Below are 16,531 nucleotides of genomic sequence, written 5' to 3' on the forward strand. Positions count from 1 at the left end.
TCCTATCATCTTCTGCAAAAACCAGCTGTTTTTCTCTCTCTCTCTCTTTTTGATGTTGTGTATATTCTTACAGAATTCATTAGGATGCATTGTACCTCCAACCCCGATTGGTGGATGCCCTCGGAGGAGCAGATAAACAAAGTGTTCAGCGACGCTGTCGGTCACGCCCGACAGGGGCGGGCGGTGGGGACTTTCCTGCACAACGGTGGCTCGTTTTATGAAGGGATCGATCACCAGGCTTCTCAGGATGAAGTCTTCAATAAAAGTTCCCAGGATGGATCTGGGGATTAGTGGACAGAATCTTCCTGTTGTAGCAGCCGGTCCTCTCAAGAGTTCCAATTGTGAATGTCCTGTTCCTGTCACCTGAGAGTCCAAAGCATGTCATTCTGCCATACTCTGCACATACTGAGCTGCCACAGTACCCAAATAGAAATCCATTTTAGGGTTGTTTGGGAAGTCTGTGGCGCCTACAACAGACTTTTGGAATATTATAAAAGGAAAAAACTATCATTTTTAAATGATTACTGGCTAGATGGTGAGGGTGAAAAAAATACGTGAGCTCCTAGTTACCTTTCTGAAATCTTCAAACTCTGCTACCTGGGCAGAGATAGTCCCCAAGGTAGGCTGGGGTAGTGTTTCTGCCCATGGGAGAAGGTGGAGACATGGAGTTGTGTTAAGGGACAAGGAGCAAACATTCTCTTAATTGAAGTAAGTTGTCTTTATGTTTTCCAAAGACCTGACTTCGTATTTCTCGGCAAAGGCATAGGATAGATGACATCATACACCATTTTGACATTAATAATGTCTATTACTAAAAGGAAACCAGAGGAACAGAGGCAACATCTACAGACAGTGATTAATTACAGGTCAGCTGTTTTTCTGTTATTTAAAAGCCACTGTGTTGATCAGGAAGGCACTATTTGATCTCTGGAGTTTACAAACAGTCGTCATTTTTCATTGTTAGTCAAGAAACATCCAAAGATCCAAAACCATTTTCAAATGCTCGGTTTTGTAGTAAATCCGTAGTTTCCATAGCCTTAAATCAGGCTTTGTTGACACAATGCCAAAGTGATGGGTAGAACAATGAAAATTTAAATCAATTAGTTGTTTGGTGCACTGAAGACCAAACAAGTGGTGTGACTGATGGTATGCGCTGAATTGACTAGATGTTCTGGCATTGTATACACACAGCTTCAAGGCCGTTCTGACAACTATGCAATGGGCTTGTCAGTAATTGCTCTGAAATGTGAGGGTCTTTCTCTGCTGATTTGATCTTTAGAATTTATGGAACTTGTTTCCCATTGTCCTTGATGAAAATGTTTCATCCCCACCATGCCTCCTTTTCCCCAATGTTCCCTGTAGCTATGGCTAAGTTAGCACTGTGCTGCTCCCACTCACTATCCCCTGGTTAATTTGTTGAGTTCCATCTGTGAAATTAGTGGTATCTTTGGAACCTTTCCATATTGGCAAATGCTATAGAGGTGCTAGAATCATCATTTCTGAGGGCTTCCTGTTTGGAGTCATGCCTTCTTTACCAAACTCGACCAGATTACTACATTCTTTGTAGAGCAAAAGGCTAAATGGACAGCATTTATTGAAGGCTACTATCATCTGCAGACATGACCAAGGGTTTTGAAAATTGAATGGAGATTCAGGTTGATGAGCATCCATTGATAAAGGGTTTTTTGGCTATTTTTGTCAACCTAAACTCATAAATTATCCTTTAGATTTAATACTTAGTTTGCATTCACTGTATACAAAGTCCTAGAAATAGGTCTTTCTGTAGCTTTTGCTTATTAGCTTTTTTTGTATTACTAGAATTCATCCATTGAAAAGTTTAATGTTTATGGAGATGGTTATCTGTCTTTTTTCAGTGATGTAGGGGGAACTAATATTTCAATCCTGTTTAGAGAAAATTAAAATTTGTCAGATTTACTCAACGGTATAGGGGTAACTAATATTCAATCCTATTTGGGGAAATTAGCTAAAATTTGGAAGTAAAAGAAATTATATGGGCAATGCCATGTTCTTATGGCAACCACGAGACCAGTATCTTTGGCTCTCCAAGGAAGAAAGATCTCTTAAAGCATTTTTAGAGGTCCGAGAAGTCAGTGTCTGTCTTTATGATTTTTTTGACAACATGACATCTTTGCTAGAAGAAAAACACCACCATAGCCTCATCTGTTTTTCCATCTTACCTTAATTTTTCACTGGCCTTAAGTTGTCCTTACTGCTGAGTACATTGTTCTGTTTTTCTGTAGCAACAATATTTGATCACTGCTTTTAAGAAAAACAGACTAGCCCTTCTTATTTTCCTGGAAGTTTGAGGTCCTGAACGTTTCTTGATATCCAAATATCTTGGAGCCCTGTCGTGCTGGTCTTCGCTGAGGCTGAGAGCACTTTCTGCACTCCCGCTCCGTGGCCGTACATGATGACGCACCTGCACCAGTGCTGCAAGAGCAGGGGACAGCAGCCTGTGGTTTGGCTGTCACTGTTACTCCTGAGAACGCTGCTGTCCCAGGCTTGCCCACCACGTTTGTTCCAAAGTTACACCTGGTCTCTTCCTCCCTCGTGCCCATACCAGGTTAATCATTTCTCTATCAGCTGTTTCTCCATCAACAAATTCTGAATGTTGAGACTAATTGTTGGACATCTCTTTTGCACAAGGCTGACACACTCCATACTCAGCATCACACAGCCAGTTCTAATTCCTGGGTCTAGGACTTATGACTTCTGCCTGAGTGAGATGTTCCTACGACTTTTGCCTGAGTGAGATGTTCCGCTGTACTTCCACTGTTCGTGTAACTGCTAAGTTCCTTTAGCCAAGCCTAGCGTTTGACGCAGGCACTGGCAGCCACTGAGGCTAAGATACAGCATCAGTGTGGACACTGCTGGCTCCTTTCCTTGGGACATACCCACACTGCCACTTCAGCTTCACCTTTAAGGCTAGTATGTACCTAAGTTCACGATGGTTGTCTGCATGGTCTCCTGATCTTTAAATCAGGACCTACAAAGGATGTTCATTTGTTTTTTGGAAAGGTCCATTGGGCCTCTGTGTAGCCGAGTTAAAAGCTGGCCCACTCAGACGGGATGCTGCCATTGCTCTGGGAGCCTTTCAGCTGAAATCCTTGGACACTTGAAAGTGTTGCTTATCATTTTGATTTGATTTTCTACATCTTTATCTGGCAAATGGACAGATTGCTCTCAGAAGAAACTTAGTCATGTCAGCTTTTAGAGTCCTTCTTGAGTCATGTTGGCATTGGTGGTGTAAAATAGATGGAGTTAAAACCACTCAGGATGCAGCCGTGCCCCCGCTTCACTGGTGAGAGGAGGAGGTCACGGGGCTGGCGTGACAACAAAGACTAAATGTGGCTTTTTTGTCAGTGACTACGTGTGGTCCATAAGCCCAGCTATCAGAAGAGCCATACCTACCAAAAGTGACGGTGTCCTGTGTTTTCCACATTAAAATCTTGTTACAAAGATCCTGCTGGCTTTTCACAGTGAGCTGAAGCCCCAAGCTCAGTTCCAGCCAGGCTCAGGATGGCCCTCGAATGATCGGTATTGGATAGTGTAGGCCGGGAGCCTGTGGAGGAGACCAGTATTTTGCAAGCCGTTACTGAAGTCACTTTTCTCACTGATTATTGATGGGGCACTGTTCAAAATGTTATGGCTTAACCTTAGTGTTAAATGCTTTCAAGAGAAACTGTAACCATTTCAATTTTACAAGTACTTTCTCGTTTTACTTGAACATTTTACAAGTACCTTCCCTATTTACTTGAAAATATTTCCTCTAGCCCTTGAAACCGGGCATCACTTTTTTGGTTTTCCCCATTCCACCACAGCATTTAGGTGACTATTACCATTTATGTTTCATTAAGCTTCACTAGGAATGTAAGGATAATATTAGAGCATTTGCAGAAAGTTGCTATCATCTCCTTTGGTAGGGGAATCAAGATATATATGCAGCTACTTCACAGCCATAGAGTTAGTGGGTGATTGTGTATTCTGCATTGTTCCTTATCCCTGCATCAGTGGCAGACACACTGACATAAGAGATTCCTTCAGCATTATAGGGAGAGATAAATGATTAACATTTCTTATTTGATCCAACTACTCCGTGTCCCATCAACTAGTGGTAACTGATGTTGATAGGATTTTTTTTAAGTCCAGTAACTGTTGTTGCACTGTCAGATGTTTACCCCAAATTAGGCAATAATCCAGATTTTGGATCTATGGGTTTATGATTCCTACATTCCCCTGCCACTCTCAATGGCTTGTTGCCTCCCTTCTGTTGCTCTCAGAAAATGGATGGAGCATCAAGATGAAACATGCACTATGTTCAGAAAAGCAGACATCCATTGCCCTCATTTAGATGCCATCCTTCACTATATGCTCTAGAACCTAAACCTAATACCCATTGACTACCTCCTGAGTTTCTTAGATTTCAATTATTTAAAAAAATCTCATCCATGGATAATAACTTCAATTTTAGAAAAGATTTAAACGTATAACTTTCCTCATTCAGTGCTATGTCATTTCACAGTACATATCTGCCTTACTTTTTGACAGCTCATATATACAGATATTTAGAAATGTAATAGAAAATGATTTTGCACATATGGTGCAAGTCTTGCTGGTGTATGTTTAATGTGGCAACACGTGCCAAAACTGTTTGGCAAAACATGTCAAATGGAGTGCTTGAGTCAGAACTCTAATGTAAATGTGTCTAAACAGCAGTGTGTATCATTATGATGTATTTTTGTAAACATAGTGATGGCTTCTTTCAGTCATGTAAGTACTGGATAAAAATAACCACTTCACTTGGAATAATGTAGGAAAATGTCACCCAGCAGATAGATAGTCCTCTGCAAAGTTACATTGTCAGCCAGTGGCACTGGTTCTTTTATTTATGTTGTTGTTTTTTTCTGTTTTTTCTTTTTTTGGAGCGTGAAGAATTAACATCAGACAACATGGAGTGCAAAAATAATAACCCGTCAATATTTGTCTTCTAAATGTAAAATGTAAAAGTTTAACTGATTTGTGTACACATTAGAGACCACTTTGACACTCCACAGTATGTTCAGTTACAGGTAGCACTGAGAGGTCAAGACTTCCCTCATCTAATGACCAGCATGGTTAATTTGACTTCTGAAGGCACTAAATCACCAAGTCTTTGCAGTAATGGTGACCAGATTAATTTTCCTCATAACTCTCTGTAGCTGTCTGATATAAGGGCTGTGTTTTTATTGAATCACAGATCCTCGAATTAGAATGAAAGCACATCTGCTAGTAAGACTCATTTGAAAACCTGTTTATTCTTGCAGTAATTGGGCCAGTACAAGTGGCCAGATGTATCCTGGCCACATTGGAAAACTATTTGGGCCCATTCAGAACCACTTAATTGCAACAACAGTAGTAACTATAGTTAATATCTATCTATTGAGTTCTTGTGTGCCAGTTACTTTGATAAGTACTTTAATGCATCCTCATTTTAATGCTCACAGCTACCCTTTGAGGCTGTTTCTGTTCTTATTCCCATTGTATTGATAAGGGAACTGCCCAAGCTAAGAAGAGGATCACTTTGGGCGTAGGAAGCAGAATGATGAGTTCAGTCTTCCTCAGTAGTTGCAGCACAGTTCTCAAAGCCCATCAATACTTTGGAATGGATTTATAGTTTTATTTATGCCATCAAGGGAGAGTTGATATTTGTGTATTACTAAAAACTACTTCTAAAGTACGTCGACACTTAAGTAGGAACATACAAACCATATGTCCTCTGGGAACCGCCCAGGTTTCTGTGTAAGGCTTGACCTATGTAAGATCCTATGATGAAGAGCAGAAAACTTTTTTAAAAAGTAGGTGAATTAAAATTAAAATCAGGAGTTTGTTCACTTTTATCTCATAGGTTCCTAGTGCAAAAATGCAGGGAGACAAAAGCAAACATTTGAAGTCAGTGAAGTGAGAGTCTTTGGGAATTCCTAGATGTTAGAAATAGCACCAGGGCATCAGGTAGCCAGTGTTCAATTCACTTTTCACGTTTGTGTCTTTGTAGCTTTAGAGCTGATGAGTCTGGTTGGTTTGGAAGAGAGAGTTTTAATTTATGATGTCACTGTGAGAACTGTGGTGAGAATTTTGTAAGAAAATACAGTAATCTGTTGATTCTTTCCTGTAGTTTGGGCTTTCACATCCCTTTGGCTGTGTTTAAGTTCAAGAGCATGCCAAGGCCATGAGGGTCCTGGCTTGTGCTTCTTGGGATCAGGGCATGCTAGCGGTGGGTCATGAAGCTGTCAAGGTCACTGGTCCAGCCCGACCCTGCCCAATTTAAGCATTGCCTTTATGTCTCTCCTCTCTGGAACTTCATGTAGCAGCCTAACACCGGGGCCGACTTGCCTTTACTCTATTTTCTATGATGAATACTTGTGGAGAAACTGTGACAAATCCATTGATCCTGATATTTTTATTGTTGGAGTCTTGTTGATTCTCTATGAATAATTTCTATTTGATTGTACTGTGTAGAGTTAATACCCACTAGGGATATGTTAATAAAACTACAAATGCATAGTGTAATATAGAATAGCAAGATTTTTTTGTGAACAATTTATATAGAAGAGTAAGTTGTTTTTTAAGTGTTAGGCTCATTTCTTTTGGGAACTTAAAATGTTATAAAAGTTTTTTAAACATTCAATATTTTTAATTATAAGAGACATTTGTTACTAGAGCCAATTATTTCAGGTGTTCTAATTGGAGTGTTGATTTTATTACCTCATATACCTCTAGAATGCCACGTGTTCTGTTGGGGATAAAATTGCACAATAAATGTCAAGTCTCTGTTAAGTGTTTTAACTTGCTTTTTGCATCTTTCTGATTCATTGTAAATACTTTTCTGTTTCTTTGAATAGATAACTTTTCTCTCCCTGACGCTAAGAGCTTTCTGCTTGTCTCTGAACATCAGGAAAATGTTATATGCTTAATATCCAATAAAAGATGCTCAGTTTTGTCAGGAAAGTGACCAGAGATCATCCAGAAATTCATTTGATCTAGTGAATGAAAGGCACAGCCAGTGACGATCTCAGAGTGACATGTAGTCCAAGAGGATTTCCATATAGTATTGTATACATTCACACATAAAGCACACATGCTTGCTGATTGCTGTTCATGGTACCATTTAATCAGGAAGAAAAAAACCTATAGCTGCTGCCCATGACTTTAAAAAATAAACAGATACTGATTATTTATGGTTTCTGAGCAGTGTTCTGCGTACAAAGGCAGAATAGCTATGGCTAAATAAGGGGACATGGTTGTGACTTCCCACTTCTAGTTATTACATAAAATATAAATCTGACATAATCATTATCAGACAGCATAATTGAATAACTGTTAAGTCAGACTAAGTACAAGCTAAGACAACACACTTTCATTTTAGGGAAAACATAAAGGGGTTTTATTTTTGCCCTAGAAGATGAAAACTTTTAAGATAGGAGTTCTTGTTTTGGTTTTTTGTTTTGAGACAGGGTTTCACTCTGTTGCCCAGGCGGAAGCACAGTGGCTCAATCATGGCTCACTGCATCCTCAACCTTCCCAGGCTCAAGTGATTCTCCTGCCTCAGCTTCCTAAGTAGCTGGGACCACCGGTGCACACCATCGCACCCAGCTAATTTTTGTAGTTTTTGTAGCTACGGGGTTTCACCGTGTTGCCTGAGCCGGTCTTGAACTCCTGGCTCCCGCCTCAGCATCCCAAAGTGTTGGGATTACAGGCATGAGCCACCATGCCCAGCCTAGACAGTAGTTTTGGATGGAAAAGCAATACGTTAGTCCAAATAATTTTTGTTAGAATCAGAATATCAAAAAGAAATTAAAGTTATTCTTAAGCATTAAAAGAGGATTATTAAGTAATATGAGCTGTTGGATATTTTGTAGCAAAGCACACAGGGTAAAGCTACCAACTAAAAAGTATTAGAAACGGGCGGGGCACGGTGGCTCACACGTGTAATTCCAGCACTTTGGGAGGCCAAGGCGCGTGGATCCCTTGAGGCCAGGAGTTTGAGACCAGCGTAGGCAACATGGCGAAACTGCATCTCCACTAAAAATATTAATACAAAAATTAGCCAGGCATGGTGGTGCACACCTGTAGTCCCAGCTACTTGGGAGGCTGAGGTGGGAGGATCACTTGTGCCTAGGGCAGTGGAGGTTGCAGTGAGCTGCAATGGTACCACTGCACTCTAGCCTGGGGACAGAGTGAGACCCTCTTTCAAAAAAAAAAAGTTTTAGAAACGAGTTAAGCTGCAGAATACAAAATCAATGTGCGAAAATTGCTTGTACCTTTATATGCTAGTAATACACAATCTGAATGGTATTAAGAAAATAATTCTATTTACAGCCACATCAGAAAGAATAAAATAGGAATAAATTTAACAAAATAAGTGCCAAACTTGTATACTGAAAAAGAGACTGATGCCAGAGTATATAGAACTTATGACTCAACAATAAGAACAAAAAGCCCCATTAAAAATAGGCAAAGGATCTGAGTATGTATGCTCCAAGGAAGATATGCAAATGGCCAATACAAGAAAAAATACTCAACATTACTAATCACTAGGGATATGTAAATCAAATTACAATGAGATGCCACTTCACTAGGATGGCTAAAATGAAAAAGACGGTAACCAACGTTGAGGATGTGGAGAAAGTTGAAACCCTCAGACATTGCTGGTAGGAATGCAAAGTGGCACAGTCACTTTGGAAAACACATTGGCAGTTCTTTAACAAGTTAATCATAGAGTTATTATAGGACCCAGCAGTTCTTCTCATGGGTTCATACTCAAAAGAATTAAAAATAATGTCTACACAAAAAGTTGTACTCAAATGCTTATAGGAACATTATTTATAATAGTCAAAAAGTGGAAATAACCCAAGTGTCCATCAATTGAATGAATAAACAAAATGCGTATCCAAACAATGGAATATTATTCTGCTATTAAAAAGGAATGAAGTATTAATACACACTAAAACATGAATGAACCTTGAAAATGTATGGTAAGTAAAAGAAGCCAGACAAAAAGCCATGCATTGTATGATTCCATTTATATGAAAAGTCCAGAATAGTCAAAATATTATGTAGGCAATTTTAGAGAGTGCTGCTCAGTGCACGGTTTACATAATGAAGGAACTGAATATAGTATATAATCACTTCTAAATTTATTATACATTCATACAATATATCAGGAGCCTGATGTGCCTGGCATTGTTATCAGGCACCATGGCCTAAGAACCAAAGTAATACAGCCAATGGCTTGGCAACTATTTGAAGAGAAATGACAAGAGCTGTTAATTACGAGAAAATCCCAAGTTTCACTGGGCAACTTGTTCCCCCATATAAAGCTGTATTCAGGAAGGTGAGTCGGGTCGGCTGTGGTGACTCATGCCTATAATCCCAGTGAGGTTGAGCTGGTAGGATTGCTTGAAGCCAGGAATTTGAGATTGCCCTGGATAACACAATGAGACTCAATCTCTAAAAAAAAAAATTTTTTTAAGCAGAATCAGACATAAAACAAGAGAAAAATGCGTGCCAGTGAACCAGTGTCTCTATTAACTGAAGCCAGCTATTAGATGTGGCCATCTCTTGGTTCTGATTCAGTCCTAATGCTCTGTAGAGATACGGTTTCAGTGTCTCTAATCATTGGTCCTAATGTTTAAGAAACATGCCTGCGTAAAAAGATACAAAATTGATGTGAAAGAAAAATACGCTTGCAGCTTTAAATAAAAAGCTGCGGTAGAATAAAATACATCTAAAGTAGAATATCTTAGTGCTTGTACTTGTCAGTTGTATATTTTTCACAAATTAGGTTAAACCATAGCTTTGAAATACAGCTTTACAATAAACATTCATTGTCATTTCACAAACATTTTATAGACCAAATTGATCCCAATTTTTTTTTACCTTTTTTAGTATTAAAAATTCCTTGAGGCATGAGAATACTTAAGAACATTCTCGTTTAAGAATGTTTAACATAATAAAAATGAAATACAGGCTGGGCATGGTGGCTTACGCCTGTAATCCCAGCACTTTGTGAAGCTGAGGTGGACAGGTCAATTGAGGCTAGGAGTTCAAAACCAGCCTGGTCAACATAGCGAGGCCCCTGTCTCTACCAAAAAAAAGAAAAAAGAAAGAAAGAAAAAGAAAATTATCCAGACATGGTGGCACACACTTGTAGGCCCGTTTACTCTGGAGGCTGAAGTGGGAGGATCACCTGAGCCCAGGAGTTTGAGGTTGCAGTAGCGCATGATCACGGCACTGCACTTCAGCCTGGGCAATAGACACTCTGCCTCAAAAAACAAAAAAAAAAAAAAAGAGGAAGAAAGAAAAAGAAGAAATATAGTCATGCACCACATGGTGACATTTTATTCAGTGACTGTATAAATGACAGTGGTCTCACAAGATTCTGATACTGAATTTTTACTGTACTTGTTCTTTGTTGAGATACATAAATACCACTGTGTTACAGTTCCCTACACTGTTCAGGACAGTCACATGCGGTACGACAGGGATGTCCAATCCTTTGGCTTATTTGAGCCACATTGGAAGAAGAATAATTGTCTTGGGCCACACATAAAATACACTAATGATAGCTGATGAGCTAAAAAAAAAAGAAAAAAAGAAAAAATCTCATAGTGTTTTAAGAAAGTTTACAAATTTGTGTTGGGCCACATTCAAAGCCGTCTTGGGCCGCATGTGGTCCGTGGGCCACGGGGGCGAAGCGTGCTGTACAGGTTTTCAGCCTAGGAGCAATACGCTGTACATAGAGTCTGGGTATGCAGTAGGCGATACCATCCAGGTTTGTGTCAGTGCTTCCTGTGATATTTGTACAATTGCAGAATCACCTAATGACACATTTCTCGGAACCTGTCCTCATCATCGAGCAACGCACAACTGCTCAACAGTAGGCTGTGTGATTGAATAGAAGCAGGGGGACCAGCAAATGTAACTGGAGATACAGGCTTTTTTTAAACCCAGGGTTTGCTTCCAGACAAAATAAGGGTTTAAATAGTGACTTTTCACTCTCCACCAGATGCTGGCGAGAAACGCAGGCCCTGCCAAGAGATGAGGAAAGGGATATAAACATGTATTCTAGTCTTTTTTTTTTTTGTACCAGTGACATTGATTCTTTCTCCTTCCTAGCAGCACAGAAGCATTTTCAATTCAATATAAAAATATAATAATTCTATTTGATTGTGGCTTAAGTTGCGTTTTCTATTAACATTTTGTGCTAAATAATTACCCATTCACTTTCTGGTATGTATTTGGATAGACTTTGTGTGTGTATGTGTTTTGAGACAGGGTCTTGCTCTGTTGCCCAGGCTAGAGTGCAGTGATATGTTCATAGCTCACTGCAGCCTCGAACTCCTGGGCTTAAGTGGTCTTCTCACCTCAGCCCGAAAGAGCTGAGACTATAGGTGTGTGCTACTATGCCTGATTAATTTTTTTGCTTTTAGTAGAGACAAGGTCTCACTATGTTACCCAGGCTAGTTTCAACCTCCTGTCCTCAAGTGGTCTTCCTGCCTTGGCCTCCTGAAGTGCTGGGATTACAGGTATGAGCCACTGCACCCAGTGGATAGACTTTTTTTTAGAGAAGAATGTCTATGATAGCTTTAAAACAGGTAAAGATTGGGGCTTTTCCTAATCCTTTCACATTTCTCTTTAAGGATACGTAATGAGGAAAATCCTCATGAATCTGTGGGGAACTACAAACATTTGTTTAATGAAGAATTTATAATACTGGTGAAAAGTATAAAGGATGCCATTTCTTTGAAGTTATCAGTAATTGAGAAGTTACGGATAGAAGGAATTCAGAGATCTTCTAGTTCAGCAAGTAATTACTATTACTTAAGAAAGTAAGGCATGGAAAATTTGAGTAACCTGTTCACGTTTATGCAGCTATTAACTAGCAGTGCCTGAATGAATATCAAAATAATATAGTCCCCCAGAACCATAAGGTTGTTACAGCCTTTGCCCAAATTTATCGGTGTCTTCCTTTTTTCCTTGGCTGCTAGGAAGCCCAATGTTAAGTTATACAAGTTGATTGTCAACTGCTGCATCCCTTAGCTCAGTTTTTCTGATACACTTATTCTCTACCACTGTTGGCCGCCTTTTTCTTTTTTTGTCTCTGCGTTTATTGTTAAAAGTTTGTTATAGCAGTGCTTTCTTCTTATAAGCTGCCTGTTTTCCTGTTGGAAGTCAGCGAAGTGTAGAAAATAAGCATATTATCATGCTTTCTGGAACATAAATTGTAGGAGTCAAATTCCTAAGCTAACTTCAGAAATAAGACATCTCCCCCACCTTTCCCTGCCACCTACTCCTGTTATACACACACTAATTTCAAATTATTTGTTTCCACTTACCTATCTGGAATCTATCTTCTCAACCATGCTATCTTTTTCCCACCTGGGTTCTGGCCCTTCGTTGTAATGAAGATAAGAGTTCCGTGGATAAGTAAAAGCTGGGAACTTGCGAGAGGTAAGGACATACGAAGTCCAGGACACCTGATCCTTCCCTCCTTGGGGTCCTCACTGGGAGCCTTTGAGCAGAGCAGGGTCTGAACAAATGTCTGTTAACTCACAGGAGCTGGAAGGGGAAGTAATGTAGGGAGTGAGAAATCACTGTGGTTTTAAGCTATTGAGGTTTCAGGGTTAATTTGTTAAAAGAATGATTCTAACCTTTTGGGTCAAGACCAAAACTAGGGAACCTTTCCGCGGAAGAACATACACTCCGGATGTTTCAGGAAATTCCAAGAGATTCTTGAATGCCCTGATACTTATCCATGGTCTCATGTGAAGAACTCCTAATCTAGAGTTCCTCTCTGCTTAGAGTCACTTTTTCCCTGACAGTTTATCTTACAATTTTTCATTTCTTCTTATAGCACTTACTGACTACATAGAAAGGCATTGTAGTAGGATACACTGTTCTAAACTGTTAAAATGAAATGCCAAAATTATTATTCTAGAAAGAGGGTATCAGAAAGACAAATGGAAGAACCTGTTCAAACAAATGAAAATTCCAGTATTAGCAAAGCATTGTGCGGCCGGGCATGGTGACTTACACCTGTAATCCCAGCCCTTTGAGAGGTTGAGCTGGGTGGATCACCTGAGGCTGGGAGTTCGAGACCAGCCTGACCAACATGGAGAGACCGCGTCTCTACTAAAAATACAAAATTAGCTGGGATGGTGGCGCATGCCCGTAACCCCAGCTACTTGGGAGACTGAGTTAAGAAAATCGCTTGAACCAGGGAGGCAGAGGTTGTGGTGAGCCGAGATCACACCATTGCACTCCAGCCTGGGCAACAAGAGCAAAACTCTGTCTCAAAAAAACAAAAAAGAAAAGTATTGTGCAACAGGGAACACTTCTACACTGCTGGTGGGAATGTAACTAGTACAACTACAATGGAAAACAGTGTGGAGATTTCCTTAAAGAACTTAAAGTAGAACTACCATTTGATCTAGCAGCCCCACTGCGGGGTATCTACCCAGAGAAAAAGTAGTCATTATATGAAACTTGCACATACATGTTTATAGCAGTACAATTTGAAACTGCAAAAATGTGGAACCAACATAAATGCCCATCAATGGAGTGGATAAAGAAACTATAGTATATATATATATACGCAATGAAATACTACTAAGTCATAAAAAGGAATGAATTAATGGCATTTGCAGCAACCTGGATGAGATTGGAGACTTATTCTAAATGAAGTAACTCAGGAATGGAAAACCAAACATTGTATGTTCTCACTTATAAGTGGGAGCTAAGATATGAGGATGCAAAGGCATAAGAATGACACAATGGACTTTGGGGACTTGGAGAAAGGTTGGGAAGAGGGGGAGGGATAAAAGACTACAAATTGGGTGCAGTGTATACTGCTTGGGTGATGGGTGCACCAAAATCTCACAAATCACCACTAAAGAACTTGTGTAACCAAACCACCACATGTACCCCAATAACCTATGGAAGAAAAAAAAGCATTATGCTACCATCCTTACTGAAATAAAGCAGTTTTATTCCCCCCACCAAAATGCCCTAAAAACTAATGCATATACCTTCTCAAAATTATGCCAAGTCTTAGTCTGGTGAATTCTTTAATATTAAAAACAGTATACTAATATATTCGTAAGGAAATAGTTTTTGAGGACAGATTTTCCATACCGGAAGCAATCCTTTCCATTTTGTTACCCAGACAGGCTTGCCCATTTATATTGCAAACAGGCACACACTGCAGGCTCAGCTACTGACATCATTCCCTGCATGCTCCTGCCCTCCACTCCCTCCCCTTTGTTCTTATCAGAAAAGCAAATGGAATTGTTGGAGTGTCTTTACCTTGTGCAATGGTATCTGTTCAATGAGCAGATGTCTCTATTGCTTAGGCAATAGGTGCCTAACCAGGAAAAGACTTGGTGAGAATATTTAAAATCTGTCCACTTAAATTCGTTCCTAAAAGAAAACTATTTTTACAAACCAGTAACCATATAACAATCCAATGATTTGTAAAGTACCTTTTAAATCATTGTTTCTTGTCTCTTTCTGCTCAGGTTCTTATCCAACAGTGAATAAAAACAAACTAGTTCCATCTCCCTTTATCTTACAATTTTTCATTTGTTCTTATAGCACTTAGTGACTACATAGCTATCTGAAGCCAGACACTTATTTTATTATATATTTTTTTCTTTTCTTTCTTTTCTTTTTTTTTTTTTTTTTTAAACATATTTCCTATGTAAGTGGTCCGCCCCGGGCCCGGGTTCCACGTCCCCAGTTCCCATCACTGGGAAAATATAGGACATAAACGAAATGTAGTGTGATTGTTTCAGAACAACACTGGGTCACCTTTTACATCAGATGCAGTCAAGCTTCAGACCAGCAGTCTCTGGTTGGGAAGAATTGGAAACAGCCCCTGTAAGACCAGGTCTTGGTGAGACAGGGAAGTGATCCTCCTCCACCTGATAGCAGGCCTGGCTCAGCTTCACCCAGGAACAGCTCATGATGAATGTAAGAGGAGCTGAGTGTGCCCTTTACAGACTGTAGGTTACATTGCTTTTAGCATATCTTGGTTAAAAAAAAAAATGTATACATACCCATTTGAAAACAGAGTACCTAAAGTGAAGAGGTTTTTGTTTTTGTTTTTTTTCTGAAGTTCTATGGCTAAAGTCTGTGTTATAACAAAAAGTTCACAGTAAATCTTCATTCTTAAAAATCATTATTCTTTTAACAGTGTGGAAAGGAAAGGATAAATAACTTTCAAAATAATTGCAGGTGGCAGCCCTTCCTACTCAAGACACTACACTAAAATAGCTTGTTAAAAAAAAACTCACTTGTACTAGAAATTAACAAATGGAATTTGCAATTAATAACACAATACCATTTATATTAGCACCCCCAAAATGGAATACTTGGGTATAAGTCTAACAAAATATGTACAAGATCGATATAAGAAAAACTGTAAAACTCTGAAGAAAGACATCAAAGAACTAAATTCTTGTTCATGGACAGGAAGACTCAGTATTGTCAAGATGTCAGTTCTTCCAAACTTGATCTATAGATTCAACAAGATTCCAATTAAAATTCCAGCAAGTTATTTCCTAGATATTGACAAACTGAGTCTAAAGTTTATATGGAGAGGCAAAATACCCAACATAGCCAACACAATATTGAAGAAGAATAAAGTTGGAGGATCACACTCTCTGACTTCAGTACTTATTATAAAGCTATAGTAATCAAAATGGTGTAGTATTAGTGAAAGAATAGGCAAATCAATAGAACAGAATAGAGAACCCAGAAATAGACCCACGTAAATATAGTCAACTGATCCTTGACAAAGGGACAAAGGCAATACAATGTAAAAAAATAAAAATCTCTTCAACAAATGGTGCTGGAACAACTGAACACGCACATACAAAAAAAATGAATCTACACATACCATATATCCTTCATGAAAATTAGCTCAAAGTAGATCACAGACCTAAATGCAAAACACAAAACTGTAAGACCCCTAGAAGATAATATGTAAGATAATCTAGATGACCTTGGCTGGGCGCGGTGGCTCACGCCTGAAATCCCAGCACGTTGGGAGGCTGAGGTGGGTAGATCACAAGGTCAGGAGATGGAGACCATCCTGGCTAACACAGTGAAACCCCATCTCTACTAAAAATACAAAAAATTAGCCGGGCGAGGTGGTGGGCGCCTGTAGTCCCAGCTACTCAGGAGGCTGAGGCAGGAGAATGGTGTGAACCCATGAGGCGGAGCTTGCAGTGAGCTGAGATTGCACCGCTGCACTCCAGCCTGGGTGACAGAGCGAGACTCTGTCTCAAAAAAAGATAATTTAGATGCCCTTGAGTCTGGCAGTAACACCGAAGACACGATCCCTGAAAGAAAGAACTGATAAGCTAGATTTCATTGAAATCAAAATTTTATGCTCTGTGAAAGGAACTGTGAAAAAAATAGGCCACAGACTGGGAGAAAATATTTGCAAAAGACATCTGATAAATAATTC

The 16,531-nt window shown here is 39.4% G+C and overlaps 1 protein-coding gene across 2 annotated transcripts in view; it reads left to right on the plus strand.

Moving 5' to 3' along the window:
- Positions 1-6,843, plus strand: part of BEND4 (BEN domain containing 4) — a 46,453-nt gene extending 39,610 nt beyond the window's left edge. For both annotated transcript variants that reach the window (XM_017958664.3, XM_021938412.2), the window contains exon 5: positions 74-6,843. In XM_017958664.3, the coding sequence (XP_017814153.1) occupies positions 74-291 (218 nt within the window). In that variant the 3' untranslated portion in view covers positions 292-6,843. The remainder of the gene's footprint in view (positions 1-73) is intronic.
- The last annotated feature ends 9,688 nt before the right edge of the window (positions 6,844-16,531 follow it).

This window comes from Papio anubis, chromosome 3, assembly GCF_008728515.1.
Source record: "Papio anubis isolate 15944 chromosome 3, Panubis1.0, whole genome shotgun sequence".
Taxonomy (NCBI): domain Eukaryota; kingdom Metazoa; phylum Chordata; class Mammalia; order Primates; family Cercopithecidae; genus Papio; species Papio anubis.